We start from the raw sequence: 16,165 nt of genomic DNA, 5'->3' as shown, positions 1-16,165 counted from the left end.
AAATGTAAAGAGCATGGGGTGTAATGTGGGATGATATACAAGCCTGAGTATATTCCCCATATATTTATGGAATCAGCATCATTTAAGATTACTACAAACTAACATTCAGATATGGGAATTGAGTTTGGTTTGAATATATCAAATCTAAATGAAGGCAGCTATTGACCCAGTAGAAATACTGTAGTATGACAAAACACGTGTCAATTATTGATTGATCGTTATCAATACAGACAATTCATTATGTTGCCAATTGAATGAGAAGGGAACCTTGTTAACATTAGACATTCCTTAACTAAGAACAATTAACGGGTCAGAAATGAAAGAAGTGAAGAAAAGGGAGCATTTCTGTGGGGGGGAAGATGTTAAAATATATATGCCAGTGAGGCAGTCAATTAGATTAAGCCAAATCTTAGTCCTGGAGCTTTTGCTTGACTTCTTGGAAAGGACCAGGCCAAATGGGTGCTTAAACCAACACCACAGTGTCAGGCAAACTCCTGCTGGCTTTGCCATGCGGCCTACTAGCTGAGATCGCTGTCTCGTGTGGAGCCCGGGGAAGGAAAGTAAGCGTCAGAAACAATTTATATGCTCCAAGATGGCTAGATTTGGGGTCGATTCTTTGGCAAACGTGATTGCAATTTATTTTAAACTGGTGGGTAAATGACCCCAGTTGGATACAGTCATGACAAGGTCGTACGCCTGCCTCAACAGTGTAAACGGAGAGAGTTTAATATGAAGAACACTAAACAGTCGGAGATTCTGATGGGTTTACTTAGCCCGGGTGGTTTACGTTTGGCTACAGCCGTGGGGAGGTGTAAAATGAGGACACACTTGTAACCATGCAGGGTGCGGTGACACTCAGGAAGATCACCTGGGCACCGGGACGTGTTGATGTCACGAGCTCTCTGGGGATGAGCCTGGTGGTACAAAGTAGGGGTGGACTGGTGACAAAGGCTGGGCCGCCAGAGTCCCAGGTTTCCTCCAGCTTAACAATAAGGGGCAGCCGGGGAACGGGGAGGGGGCGCGGGCAGACATCTGAGAGGAATCTGAAGATCTGGTTTCTGGGTTTTGTTCTGCCACTTCCTGGGTGACCCTGGTTGGAGAAGTCTTCAGACCTCCCCAAGCCTAGACTTTTCCATCCGTTACATGGGGTCACTACTTCCTGTCCTGCTTGGCCTCATGGATGGTGGTTGTGAGGAACTGGGGGACAGAGGATACATGGACCCTCCAAAAAAGTCTGCAAATATCTGCTCCAGTTGTTTTTTATTATTTGCTGGTAACTAACTCTCCAGTGACAGCCGGGACCAGAGCCACACAATGGCTCATGCTGAAGCCTGGAAATATTTTAGGAAATAATCAATACAAGATGCCCTGGGTTGGAGCCACGATCAGAGTCATAAATCTTGACAGTCTGCTGTTTGATAAAGCTAATAATGCTTGAAAGGAACATTGTAAAAGCCCACGGGAGGGAAAAGAGAGTGTGTTTGGTGAGAGAGCTTAAGCCAGTGTGGAACCTGAGAACCATCCAAGGAAGGTCAGCTATGGTCCTGTTGCCAGTGGGCAGATTCCACGTACGTGCAAGCTCGTGTGCACATGGACACACACTCACGTGCACACACATACGCACACCACACACATGGACACATGGACACACATGCTCACACGTACACACTTACACATCACACGTGCACGTGGGCACACATACTCATGTGCACATACACATGCATCACACATGTGCACAGGGAACGTGCTCATGTGCACAAATGTACACAATCACACACGTGTACATGGGCACACATGCTCATGTACACAACCACACACATGTGTAGACATGGGTGCAATGCTTATATGCACACACACATGAACATGTGGACGTATGCACAGATACAGGCATGCACACACACATGCCCACACATATAGACGTGTGCACGGGCCACCAGCAGCTTTGTTACTCGGGGCTCAGGGCAGACTGGTGAGTCAGGAAGACGAGCATTGATTCTAACAATGCGTAAGGGGACATTTTAAGAGAGCACAGAGACAGTGCTTTGCGGGTCTCACTTGTCGCCGCTGGAGAGGTGTGTGCTCAGGTAGCTGTGAGATTTGTGGCTTTTGTGTACAGGGAGCGAGATGAGGGTGATGATGGGGCTTTAAATGATCGAAGCCTGAGATGGTCCAGGTTAGAGAGGAAAGTGAAGACTGTTGCTCTTTCTGTGTCCAGATTGTTCCCAAACCTTCTCAGTCCTCTGTCTTCATGAAGACGGTCACCTGGACGTGAGCCAGGCCATTTCCTGCTCGTTTGAGATCGGCACAGAGAGGCTGCGGGCGGGGCTGAGGAGATGCCCCTTTGGAGAGTGCTAGGGAGAAGCCTGATGAGGGCGACGGGAGGCCAGAGCGGAGCCTGTCTGGAGCCTGGCCTGCATGCAGACGCGGCCTACTTCGGTGTAAGAAAAGCGTCTTCAGGCGCTTTGTATGTGGGCAGAGAACAGACAGTCATATCATAAAAGGACGAAAACATTTACTTCAGTAGGTGATGCGATTAATTTTCATTTAAAAATTGCTCTGTGTTGCATTTTTTATTGTAAAAGTAACATATGCTTGTTATAAAAAATATTAATCTAGAAGGTGAGGAGACCATAAAGAAACCTTGACATTGGGTTTGTCATGTTTTTAGGCAGAGAAAACAAAGAATTTTGTCAGTCGAAGCCTCGTCATCGGAGAAGTCCTCTCCACAGCAGACGTGGCCACAGGAGTGAAGGTTAGTGGCGTGGGCACCTGCCCTTTGCGAACCTACCTTGGTTTTGAATGGCCTGGTGTGAAATCAGACTCCTGCAGGCACCAGTCTGTTTACGGGAACATGTTTATAAAACGTGCAGCTTACGTCTTCTGTAACTATTACAGTCAATCCTATTTTTTTTCCTCATTGCTTTTCTTTTTGTTTACTTTTATTGCATGGTGTCAATCAGTTGTTTTCATTTGTCTCATTGTAGAAAAGCAGTCTCATAGTCATTCATATTTACTCTCTTCACTTAAATATCATCACTGATGGCTCCGTATGGTTGCATGCCACTGCATTCCTATTTATTTTTAAAAAATGTTTTTATTTTGAAGTAACAAAGCTCACAGGAAGTTACAAAAATAGTACGTAGAGTCATAAGAACTCTTCACACAGTTTCCCTCAGTGGTGACACCATTCGTAGCTGTAATGTAATATGAAAACAGGAAAGCAGCCTTGGTACATATAGTATGTTAACTAGATGGCAGACTTTCTTCAGATTTCACTGTGTTGTGTGTGTGTGTGTGTGTGTGTGAGAGAGAGAGAGAGAGAGAGAGAGAGAGAGAGAGAGAGAGAGAGAGAGAGAGAGTCCCACCACCACAGCCGAGTTACAGAGCTGACTCATTGTCACAGGAACTCCTAGTGCCACCCGAGACCCTCGCCTGCAGCCCCCTGTCCCTGTCTGCTGGCAACCACTCATCTGTTCTCCACCTTGGTTGTTTTGCCATTTTGAGTGTGATACATGAATGGGATTCGTTCACTTTTGCCTGCTGTCTGTATTCCTGTGTGGATATGCCCGCACTTGGAACCCCCCAGACTTCCCCATTTTGCACCAGTGGCTGTAAGATGGCACCACGCGGTGGGCTCGCTGTGCCCTAGCTCGCCAAGCATGCTGACCAGAATGGCTCGGAGGCACCCTCAGCCCCCAGCAGGTCATTCATGTGGCTCTGTCTCTGCCCTCCTTTCCCTCTGGGGCCACTCCTGGGCCTCAGAATCACCCCTGCACCCAAGCCTTCAGTCTGATGTCCCCACAAGGGGAAATTATAACTGGAACGTGAAGCAAGACTGATCAGACAGGAGGCCAGGTGGGTCATTGCTGTGTGCAAGGTAGCAGTTATTTCCGTTCTGCAGTGCAGACATTTAAAAATGGATGGGAATTTAAGAAATCTGTGCGTGCCATCGGTGATGAGGTCCTTCGGGGCAGGCTGGCTTCCCTGTGACTTGAGCTGGGCAGGGTCTCTTTCCTCCTGGACAGGTGGCTGTGGCTCCAGGAAGAAGAAATTCAGTTGAGATGCACCAAACAGCCCCCCTCTCAGAAACACCGGGGACCCTGGTCTGCACTCGGGACCCTCAGTTTGCGCTTGTACCATTTTGCCCCCCATCCGTCTTCTCTTCAGCCAGGTGGGCTGTGACCTGGGGAATCTCCGTGGGTGTCCCCACTTTCTGGGCAGGGCCTTCTTCTGTGCCTCTCCAGGGTCTGGCACTGAGCCTGGTGCATTGAGACCTGTAGGGGATGTTTGACTGAACGAGGGGGCAGCCTGTGGTTCAAGCAGACTTGGGGACATTCTGACCAGCGGTAATGGTGCACATTATTTAGACCCTGGTTCAAGCAACAGACTATAAAGAAAAATTACATGTCAGTAGGGGAACTCTGCACGTTGGCTATTTGGTGATATTAATGAATTAGTATGAGGTGTGGTAGTAAAATACGGTGAATGTTTAAATAAAAAAACAATTACAGTAAAAGACACTTTGCTGTTAATCCCCCTCAAAATACTCCCCCTGGCTTTGAACACACTTATCCCATCGTTCTTACCACTTTCTGAGGCAGTTCTGGAAGTCCTCTTTCATGACTGTCTTTACTTCATCCTCCATCATGACAACACTCTGTGTCATACATAGCTTCTGGTACGGCAATTTCTGTCAAATAAAAGCATTACGGTGTGTCCTCATCCACCTTATTCAGTGGATCTGGCTCCGTGCGACTTCTGGCTCTTCCCCAAAGTCAAAATGACCATGAAAGGTAAATGTTTTGAATCGATTCAGGACATCGAGGCAGCCACAACAGCGCAAATAATGACACTCACGAAAGAGGACTTCCAGAACTGCTTCAGAAAGTTGGTAAGAACGATGGGATAAGTGTGTTCAAAGCAAGGGGAGTATTTTGAGGGGGGTTAATGGCCATGTGTCATTTACCATAATAAATTTAAAAAAATTTAAACATTCACCTTATATTTTTGATCACACCTCGTACATTTTTAGGTGGGATGATGGTTTTAGGGTTATGCCTTTAAAAAGAGTCATTCCCTTTTACAGATATATGGGATGTGTTTAGGGATGAAAATGACAGGGTGCTGGGATAAAAGTCATGACTACCTGGGGTGTGAAATGGGAACATGGATTAGAGGAAAGATGAAGCAAATGGACCGTGAGCTGGCCCTCATTAGTTCATTACACACTCTTTTATTTTGTTTGAAATTTTCCACAAAGAAAAGCTTTTAAAAAAATATTACTTCCTGAGTATCCTGGAAGAAAATTCGAATAGATTTAAAGCAATAAATATTTTAAAACACTTCTGTGATCATTGCTCTGCTTAAACTGCTTCCCCGGCAGTAGAGGAAGGTGTCCTCAGATCTCGCTGCCAGCCCAGAGCAGCTGGTGGCCTCTGCCCACTGTCCTTTGACACCTTCACCTGAGCTGGCAGCAGCAGCAGCTCGCCACAGTCACCTGTGCCCCACAGGCTGGGCCCCTTCCTCTCTTCCCCAGGTCTGTGTTATTCTCTGGTGTCCCTGAGCCCTTTGGACAAACACGGTTGCGCTCACAAGCCAAGTGCTGGGCTGGCTCTGGCTCCGAGAGCAGCTTCCAGCCAGGGGACGGGAGAGTGAGAGAGGTGCCAGGGAACGGGACCTTCTCTGCCGAGGGCCTGGAATCCTCCTGTGGCATGGGGGCCGCCCAACGCCTCTGCCAAAAGCTTGGAGTGATCTGGCGGGACTCAAGGTCAAAAGAAGCATGAGCTATTCCTTTCCTTCTTCCCATGACTATCCCCTTCCTTTCTTCGTTGAGTCATCTTACTATCCGGCTTAGTTTGTCTGGGCTGCCATGATAATTCTATAGATCGGGGCGGGGTGGGGGCGGGGCTGAAGCGATGGAAATGTATTTCTCAGTTCCGGACGGACGCAGGTGCCAGCTGACCCAGTTTCTGGGGAGGGCTCTCTTCCCGTAGAAGGCCACCTTCTCGCTGGGAACTCACATGAGGCTTGGGGGGGCGGAGAGAGAGAGGGAGGGAGAGAGAGACAAAGGGAGAAAGAGAGAGAAGTGGGGAGAGAGAGGGAGAGAGGGGGAGAGGGAGGGACGGGAAGCAAGCTCTTATCTCTCGCAGGAATGCTAATTCCATCATGTCCCTCACACCCCCATGACCTCATCTAACCCTAATTAGTTCCCAGCTCTGTGTCCTATTACCACCCCATTGCTGGTTAGGCGCCGGCCCATGAATGGGGGAGGATGCAATTCAGTCCACAGCACTATCCTTTCTGGGGTTCCACTGTCTCAGAAAGCACCTGCAGGGCCTCAGTACATCCCCTTTGCTCTTGGAATGAAAAGAACCTGAATACACTGGAAGGTTCTTGGGGACCTGCTGTCCCACTGCTGTATAGGAGGGGCGTAGCCTGTCACCATCGTGGCACTGCTGGCTTCCTGGCATGTAGGACAGATCTCACCAGTGCACTGCGGCAGGGAGGCAGAATAACATGGGTGCATGTTCAGCCTCTGGCATTTCGTCACAGGTCTGGCACGTTCCTTGTGCATCTGAGGTTATGAAGAGTAACCTATGCCCACTTGTAGGTCGTGTTCACACATAATTGGTGAGGCCTGGGAGGAGGTGCACGCCAGGCCGGGGCCAGTGCTGGGGCTGTCAGCCCTGAGACTCCCGAGCCCTCCCAGCTGTGTCCAGGCTGTGGCTGACCTGGTGTACAAGATGAAGTCACCTGTGCTCCAGCTCTAGCCCCAAGTTCCCTGGTACCATGGGACGTCTCTCTTTCTAGTCCAGATCTAAAGTTGAGATGCCCTGCTGAGATCCTATCCTTTCTCTTTCCCCTCCTCCCGTCAGCAATGCTTCCCAGGGTTTAGAAGAGACCAAAGTTTTCGCTGCTGACCCTCACCGAGTCCTGCAGCAGCCTCATGAGGTGCTGTTAGATGTCAGACGGCTTGAGTTTGAACCCCAATTCCTTGGGGTGCAGCCTGGGGCAGGCCACTTTCTTCTGAACCTCAGAGACCTCATCTGTCATGTGGGGTGATGGTGTTTTCTTCTCCGGGTTGTTACGAGAACCAGTGGCCTCATGTGTATGGAGCTCAGTGCCTGGAAGGTGTGGGGGCTCATCGCGCACTCCACTGCCACACGTGGGAGCTGAGGCTCCTGTGTCATTTGTCCAGGGTTCCACAGCAGTTCGTAGCCGAACTGGGGTCTGCGCCCAGCCTGCCTCGTCCCTCTCACAGCACCCCGTCTTCCATCACCTTGCTGTTTCTGCTGCGTCCTCATAGCAGGACTCAGCCCGCAGGCTTCGTGCACAAACACTTGGTTGCACGTCTCTCGTCCCAGGCACTGAGCTGGCCCTGGAGCAGGATGAGCACTCAGGACAGTCACTGGATGGGGTGAGCGGGGCTGGAATCCTGACCCTCTGGGGTGTGAGACAACCGGGAGCCACGTCTGTGGAGGACCTGGAGCCCGACAGGCGGTGACGGGGAGGCCGGAAGCTGTGCCTCTGCGCCATGAGCTCAACAGAGCCTCCTCGAGTGGAGTTTGACTGGTGGGGTTAGCTGTCATTCAGTTGTTGGCTGTCGCTAATAATGGTCTGTGTTGTCCTTCCTTCCAGTGCGGAATCATTTACTGGCTATTTGGTGGCGCGGTCAGGAATCTTGGAAGCCCAAGACATGTAGCTAAGTGGCTGAAGCCACTGCAAGTATGGCATGCACCTCAAATGATGTCTTTGTGTATGGCAAGACTTAAAGATACTCAGTAGCTAGGGGTGTGTGTGTGCGCTTGTGCAGGAAAATAAAACAGAATTAGTGTCAGCAAGAGTCTTGTTTGGAATGAGAATTTCAAGACTACTTTTTTGTATGTTGCGTTGAGCCTGTCATGTTGTTAGGGGCAACATGTCACCAGCTTGGATTTCTGTCATCTCCAACTCACCTCTCCCTGTCTTACCAACGTCCTTCATGACCGGAGAGGTCTGCAGGTGGAGTGGCCACCTGCCCAGCTCATTCCCTTCTGTCTGGTAAACTCCAGGAGCAGAAATACATGGGGTTGTTTGCAATGACCGAGAGGGGCCACGGGAGCAACGCGAGAGGCATCCAGACCGAAGCTACCTTGGACCTCTCTGCACAGGTGAGGACTGTGGCCGGCGGCCCACGGTCTGGACAGCAGGACGCCGCACAGAGCCTGCTGCCCTGCTCTCCCTGTGCAGCTCCACCCTCTGTGTGTGTCCTCCGGGGAGAGGCGCGCAGGCTCACACCAACGTGTGCGTGCTTCCGGGGAGGTGGACGTGTGCTGCCCTTTGACACGTAGGCAGCACCTGCTGTGTGCGAGCACCGCCGTCAGCACCTTCCGCGCACTCATTGCCTCAATCCCCGTGACAGCCCCGCGAGAACAGCACTGGGGCCACTTTCGTGTCCCTCCTCGCGGTAGCAGGTGAGTGACGGGGAGAGCCGTCGTTGGCATTGTTCATGGCACCAGGTGGCAGGAGGGCACTGTCTGTGCTGCGTCTTCCTTCCCAGCAGCCAGGGCCTCTGTCCCGGCACTGTGCCATGTTCTTTACCTGCACAAAAATCCACAGGACAACCGGAGCAAACATGTCACAGAACCATCTTACTGCAAGAGTTTCCCTTCCCTTCTCCTTAATGAAAAATGTGGCTCGAGACCCTCTCACCTGACCTGTGTCATCAACCCATGGCTGGGTGACAGCCTGTCCTGTGAGTCTTTGCTCTGCCCACCCCTCCCTCGTTCTTTAGCGCCTACTCCTGCTGAATAAAAAGAGCCCCTGTTTACTGATCCCCCCCATAGTGTCTTGTTTGATATTGAGGTCCCCAGGGTACCGCCTAGGAACTAGAAAGGAATAAATGCATTTTGAAGTTCTTTCTAGAAATGAGTGTGTGTAAACGTAAGTGTGCAAGCAAGAGTGTGAGTTGTGGGTGTGGTCCTGTGCATGCATGTGGCTCCTCCCGCTGGTCTTCATTGTTGCTGAGTGTGTCCCTTTGAGTCGGGGGGTCAGTAGCGGACTTCCTGACCCCCGGAGGTGCTCAGTGTTTGGAATGGCAGGTTGAGGGGAGGTGGTGTTGGAGGACACCCTGCCTTTCCTCCTGCCTAGTTCTCACAGTAGCCAGGAGTGTCCTAGGTCATGACGCTAACGAGAGTGAGGGCTGCCGCCATGAGCCCAGCTCTGCGTCAGACCCTCTCTGTGTCGGGTCCCGTATTCCCTCACAGCAGTCCCACGAACGGTCAGTGAGCTGCTTCTGTGGATCGAGCTGGGCAGCAGGCTTAGGCCTGCACAGGTCACACTGTCGAATATTCTGCAATCTCATACGAAGACACTACTGTTCCTGTCTGTCTTACAGGTGGAGAAGCTGAGGTTCACAGAGGTTAAGAAACTGTGGCTATGCAGTTCACGAGCGAGTCTCAGCTTGTAGGGGGACTGCCCTTAGCTTTCCTGCAGTGATGGGTGCTGACCGGACATCTTTTGGGTTTGGTTGGCCAAGTTTTTCTCTCCCTAAACCTGGTATTGAGGTCACCGTGCTATCACTAAAGGGGAAAAAAAAACTTCACCCACAACTCTTATTTATTTGTCTCTGTTTAAAATTATTTTTTCCCCACAAAAACCGTTTCCCTGTGTTGGTCCCGTTTTCCCCCAACAGCATAAATGGTTTAGCCCCCTGGCCACCCACTATCAGCACCGGAGGTGCAGTAGGAACCACGATGAGGGGACTTTGGTGGCCACTGAGCCTCCCGAGTACGACAGAAAGGGGCTGCACTTCTCCTGCGTGGCGTGTCTTCCCCTTTATTTCCCCTAGGACCGTGAGAGCATATTAGATGAGCCCTCACTCCCTCAAGGACTGTTTCAGCCTCTCCCATTGTTTGGTTACTCATTCCCATGTGTTGGTTGTTTTATTTTTATTTTTGTAGGGGGATTGGCTGGTGGTACGGCTAGTTAAGCAGTAAGAGAGAATTTTATTTTTACACTTGACTCTAAATAATGAAAATAAATGAAGCTAAACTCTCTCGGGCAGAAGCCATCTTAATTTTGAGTGCTTCCAGCAGTGACCGTTCCTTTGGCCTTTGACAAAGAGTCATAACAGGAGCCGACGCACATGGTGTGTGTTATGGAACTGCGGGTTTAATGCGAGCGTTTTGGCTGATGCAAACTTTCCAAGTCAAGTGTTTTTGCCAAAAGTGACAGACCTCCTTTCCCAGAGCGTATCAGATATTTATGGGGACGAGTGGCCTCCTGTCTCTTCCCCACCCCACCAGACCTTTCCTGCTGGGCCAGTGGCTTTCTGCTACTCCCCTTCCCCTCCCTCAAGGTGTAAGTGTCCCCTCACCACACAGGCTGTTGTTGTTTGTTTGTTTGCTTGTCATTGCACCTAGCCTCAGATACCTCTTTTCTTTGCGAAGTCCTGGCTGACCCGTGACAACCGGGGCAGCCTCTGGAGACTTCTCTTAAAAGGACTCAGCGTGTCCCTTTATGTCTCTGGAAAGTCCTGGCACATGTCAGTTTCCCTGTGCAAACATATGTCAGAGCAGGTTTTCTTAGGCTTCAACACTGTATTTCTTGGCCAGAGGGACAGTGGTTCCTATATCCTTTAAAATCTGAAACCCGAGCTAATCTTTCATGATCGATAGCTTGTTGGTTTAGTTCAGCCACATCTTCAGTATTATCAGCTCTGGTGAAACGTGCATCTCCCCCGGTTGGCCTGACCTACCCCAGACGCCCAGGATTCAGAGCTGGTGGTTATGATCAGTTCTTCCTGGACGAGAGGTGTGAAGGTGACCCAGGAGCCGAGCCGAGCTAGGGAGAACCCAGAAGTAAAGGGGAGCATTTCCACTGTGATTCTGTACCAGCTTCCAGAGAGTTCTCAGCAGAGACTTCAAAAACGAAAACCCTGCATTTTCTTCCTGCTCCTTTCTGACCAGTGTTAGTTTGCGACTGTTTTGAGCTGGAATCCTGATCATCTTATGGAGATGACATGGATGGCGTATTCTAAGATTGTTTCCCTAAGACAGAGAATCATGTACCAGTGGTGTACGTATGAGCCTTCTTGGGGAACCTTTTATTATTATAGTCATCAGTCAGGAAAAGGGAGAGGCCGGTTCTGAGCCAGTCATCCAGAGTGTTCACTGACTTAACTTCTTTTTACAAAAAATCAAAAGTGTATGGGCCGAGAGCCTAAGCAGTGGGGGGCACAGGTCCTGGTTGCCCGTTGGTCTTGCTGGCAATGAGCTGTTTTGGTTTTGGGTTCGTTGGTTGCCATCGGAACAAAAGGCCCTTCTTATGGAGGCAGGGCAGTTTACAGCCCCTGGGGACAGTGGCGGGCATGAGGAACCCAGCCATTTGTGCCCAAGGGGAGATGCCTCGCAGACAAAACGAGACACACAGACATGCACTCATCCGGCCGGGGGTCGTTGGACTTCCATCCTGTCTTGTGAACCTCGCAGGTGGGGCTTGGGGGCGAGGGGTGTGTGGAGAGCTGAATAGGTATCACCACGGCTTTTAGGGGTTTAGGGGTTGGACTATTTAGGAGCCACAGTCTCTGGAGAAAGACGCTGATAATTGAAGAGTCCTTAGGCATTGAAGCTGGGTGGCGTCAGCCGATAGCATGCGTGTCAGCTCAACATTATAATGGAGAGACCAGGAAGGGGGGACGAGCACCTCAATCGTTGAAAAAACTGCCACCTTATCTTCCCAAGTGGGCAGGTCACTGAAAAGCGCTTTAACTTGCAGCCGTTTTCACAGAGGAGGTGGAGGTGAGCCGTGTGAATGGGAGCGTGGACCTCACAAGCCCAGTCTGGTCACTCTGGCGGTCTCCTCCTTCATTGTGAAGTGCCCCCGGGGGTGGGCAGGGCTGTGCACAGCCGTCCTTGCAACAGCCGAGGCTCTGAAACGCTGCCACAGAGACCCCGTCGCTCTGCTTTTTCTGCAGGAGTTTGTAATCCACACCCCGTGTGAAGACGCCCAGAAGATGTACATCGGAAATGCCACCCACGGGAACTACGCCGCCGTCTTCGCCCAGCTCACCGTGGGCGGAAGGTCTCAAGGTCAGTCAATGACACAGAAGTGAGCACTTGACACTGAAACCCCACTCACTGGGCTGTGTTTCTGTTGTACAGCACCGAGCACTAACTCGCTTCCTGCATATGCGGGGCGATAGAGTTTATCGTGCCATTTAGACGTGATACACTGTTCGGGACAGTGCAGGCATAGAGCGGAGTGAATGTGGGGACCAAGGTAATCGTGTGCCGCCCAGAAAGTAAATAAAGCTTTCATCACACGAGTGTCTCAGGGGAGAGCGATCACCGTGTCTTCACCTTCCTTAGGGCCGCACTGCTCCATTGTTCCCGTCCGTGACGAAAGCGGGAGCTTGTACCCAGGCGTGACTGTGATGGACATGATGCACAAAGAAGGTGAGACCCCAGCACAGCCCCTCCTGCCCTCCTTTGCACTTCCTGCCTGCTGCCCACCCCACCCGCGGGCTCCCATCGAGCTCTCCCAAACAGTCAGATGGGAAGACTGACTGAGGCCTGGCTAGTCTTTCCCGTGGGACTGCTTGGGACCGTCCCAGAGTGCCACGTAGGAGTGTGCGTCGGGCTCGTGTCTGCCCAGCTGCTCAGACTTCCTCATGAGGAGGCCGCTGTGCCTGTGGTGTACCATCCCTTCTCACCGTGGACCTGGAGGTTCTCAGAGGGCAGGCGGAGGCGCTCCCTCTCCTGTCCTGAGCCACCAGGCCCCTGACAAGTCCTCAGCTTGACTCCGTGGACCACTTTGCCAGGGCTGTTGTACCCCAGACTGAATCTCCTGGTTCTGGAGGTGACAAGTCTGAGATCCAGGAGTTGCAGGGTTGGTTCCTTGGAGGGCTGTGGGGTAGGCTGTGTTCCAGGCCTCTGTCCTCGGCTTGTAGGCGGCCAGGCCTTCCTCTTCACCTGGCATTCTCCCCGTGCCTGTGCGTGTATCCTAATGTCCCCTTCTGTAAGGATACCAGTGGGTGAGGGCCCACCCTCATGTGCCCATTTTAAGGAGATTGCCTCTGTAAAGACCCTGTTTCCAAACAACGCCCCATTTACATGTACTGGGGGCAGGACAACAACATCTGACTGGGGTGGGCCCAATTCAACCCATTCCACCAGTGAAGGCAACCATCCCCGTGGGCTCCACAGCTTGTCCCCAGCCAAGGTTAAGCCAAGAAACAGGTTGGGGAGAGAAAGAAAAAAAGAGAAGAGAAGAGGATTGGGGGAGGGAAAAGGACACACCTTTGTACTTGAGTGGGGCCGCCCGGGAGCAGCAGTGGCTGCACTTCTGAAGCCAGTGTGGGTTTGCCCCTGCAGCTCCACTTTTCTTCTGCCCCCTGTAGGTCTGCACGGTGTGGATAATGGGATTTTAATATTTGACAAGGTTCGGATACCAAGGGACAACCTGCTGGATAAGTGAGTAGTTCTCCCTAACTCAGGCTTACTGTGCATGTGACCTCACTGCTGCCCACCCCAGGCCTGGCTCGGGGTCCCAGGGGCTGCACGTCACAACCATCCCTACAGGTTTACTGGCAACTAAGTGGACAAGGTAGATAAGCTAATAGAAAACACTTACAGTCGTCCAAGATGCTGTCACCCAGACATAACGTGTTATACTTAATGTGTACCTCGTGAGACTTTTCTCCTTGTGATGCATCTAAAGAGAGAAATACGTTTGATTTTTTTATTGAATGAGAGCCACTTATTAATTCTATCTTTACATTATGTTGGTGCAAAAGTAATTGCAGTTTAAAAGGTTAAAAAAATTGCAAAACTGCAATTACATTTGCATCAACCTAACTTGTATTTTCTGTTTAACATTAGATGTCAAGTGTTTCTGTGCAACAATAAATACACACATATGTGGTCATTGTTTAAGACTGCCACAATAGACTGTTAAATAAACGCTCTATAACTTATGTAATCAATCCCTATTGTTGGGTATTTAGGTTGTTTCCTTTAATTATTTTTGTTGTTGTTATCATAATCGAATGGGTGTTATTCCTTCTTTGTGGGTGGTGGGAGGTAAGGCACCACCTTTGAGCCCAGGATCCTAGCTAGCACTACAGGGTGGACACTGAATGTCACGGGTGCCCACTGTCACATCCCAGCCTCCCTCAGTGCTGTCCAGGTGTTAGACAATGAGGTGAAGGTGGCTTCTACGGGTGTAGACCAGGGGTTCACGATGCTCCTTGCAGAGGCTCAGAAACACCAGTCACTTTACTTTTCTCAGCAGCAGTTCATGTGTCCAATAAAAACCCTGAACCACAGTCCTATTTAAATCTGTGGAAAGGCCCCTATCAGGCTTGCCCCTGATTTCCTGCAGCAGATGAATGTCACAGATGCCTAAAGTTTAAGAAAAATGTCGGGGGAATAAACTTAAAATGGACCGCATTCTATTTGTTAACTCCCTTCTACCCCCACCCCATGAATTGGTAGGAAATAAAATGAAACCAACAGAAGCTTCTTTGCAACTATCCTGGTGGGTGGTGAAGTCCTCGGGTCCCCAGGAGCTGCCAGGGCCGGTGACAGCAGGTCTGAGGTCCAGCCCCTTCCCCAGGGGCCTGCACATTTCTGATCACTTATGGCGGAGAGGGGAGGAGGACAGACGTGGCGCTCTCCATTCTCACCCACGCTGATGGGGCCTGGATAGTCCTTCCCCAGAAGCTGGACCCGACCACTGCACTAGAGATCAGAAAATGGATTCCCCCAGAAAGATACCTGACAGGGAGCTGCCTGGTCTGTAGAAGACATGGACTAACATGGGATATTCTCTGATGAGCCAGATTTCATTTTGAAGCCCCTCCATTGGCTTTAAAGCTGCCTCCACCCCAGTACTACAGAACTAGCAGCAGCTACACAGATGTTTTGAGGGAGAAGTCCCACTTTGGGGGCACTGGTTTGTCACTTGATCAAAAATGGGCCAGTAAATAGACATACAGATTTGGTGAAATCCCTATGAAAATCCTAGCTGCCTTTATTTGCATCAATTGAGAAACTGATCCTAAAATTCATATGGAAATGCACGAGAGGCAGCATAGCCAAAACAATCTTGATAAAGAAGAACAAAGTGGGAGGAACCACGCTTCTGGTTTGAAAACTTACTACAGACCTACCAAGGCAATGTGGTACTGGCATAAGGACATTAATGTGGATAATGAAATAGGACAGAGAGTCTAGAAATAAATCCTTACGTTTATGATCAATTGATACTTAAGGGTGACAAGACAATTTAATGGGAAAAGACCCATGTTTTCCACAAATGGTGCTGGATGACTGGACGTCTACATGCAAAAGTATAAAGTTGGACCTTTACCTCATACTATATACAAAAATTAACTCAAAATGGATCACGGCTCTAAATGTAATTTATTATTAGATGTGATGCCCAAAAGCACAGCAACCAAAGAAAAGAAATAGATACATTGGACTTCATCCAAATTAAAAAAAACTTTTGTGCTTCAAAGGACACTATGAAGAATGTGAAAAGACAACCTCAGAATGGGAGAAGATAATAACGGTCTGGTATCCAGAACACAGAAAGAACTATTATAGTTCAACAATAAAAAAGACAGATGACCCAATCGAAAATGGGCACACATCTGAATAGACGTTTCTCCAAAGACCTACCCATGGCTAGCAAGCACGTGAAAAGACGCTACCCGTCATTGTCATTAGGGAAATGCCAGTCAAAGCCACAGTGAGACACTGCCTCACACCTACTCCAGTGGCTGTGATAAAAGAGACAGACGATGGCAAGTGTTGTCACTGCCAGTGGGATGTGACATGGTCTTGCCAATTTGGAAAAGACTGGCAGTTCTTCCAAACTTGGAAGTTCTCATGTGACCCAGTGATCTTACTCGTGGGTATGCATGAAAACATTGTCCAAAAGAGAATGGAAAACACATGTCCACACAAAAATTTGTACACAAGTGTTCACCACACAATTATTCTTGACAGCCAGAAAGTGGAAGCAACCCAAATGCCCATCAGCTGTGGAATGGATACCCAAATGTGGTCCATCCACACAGTGGACTATTATTCAGCCATAAGAAAAGAATGAAGCCACTGCGAGCATGAACCTCGAAAACAATGTGCTGAGTGAGGAGAGCTGGACTCGCGAGCCA

The 16,165-nt window shown here is 50.0% G+C and overlaps 1 protein-coding gene across 1 annotated transcript in view; it reads left to right on the top strand.

The window, feature by feature from the left end:
* The first annotated feature begins 2,366 nt into the window (after window positions 1-2,366).
* ACOXL (acyl-CoA oxidase like) overlaps window positions 2,367-16,165 on the top strand; it is a 248,107-nt gene continuing 234,308 nt past the window's right edge. Inside the window, 7 exon segments of the mRNA XM_033100859.1 lie at window positions 2,367-2,438; window positions 2,669-2,752; window positions 7,639-7,725; window positions 8,052-8,150; window positions 11,957-12,071; window positions 12,351-12,437; window positions 13,382-13,458. Coding sequence (XP_032956750.1) covers window positions 2,367-2,438; window positions 2,669-2,752; window positions 7,639-7,725; window positions 8,052-8,150; window positions 11,957-12,071; window positions 12,351-12,437; window positions 13,382-13,458 — 621 coding nt within the window.

Source organism: Rhinolophus ferrumequinum, assembly GCF_004115265.2.
Source record: "Rhinolophus ferrumequinum isolate MPI-CBG mRhiFer1 chromosome 13 unlocalized genomic scaffold, mRhiFer1_v1.p Super_scaffold_3, whole genome shotgun sequence".
Taxonomy (NCBI): Eukaryota; Metazoa; Chordata; class Mammalia; order Chiroptera; family Rhinolophidae; genus Rhinolophus; species Rhinolophus ferrumequinum.
This window is presented reverse-complemented; position numbering and strand designations above follow the sequence as displayed.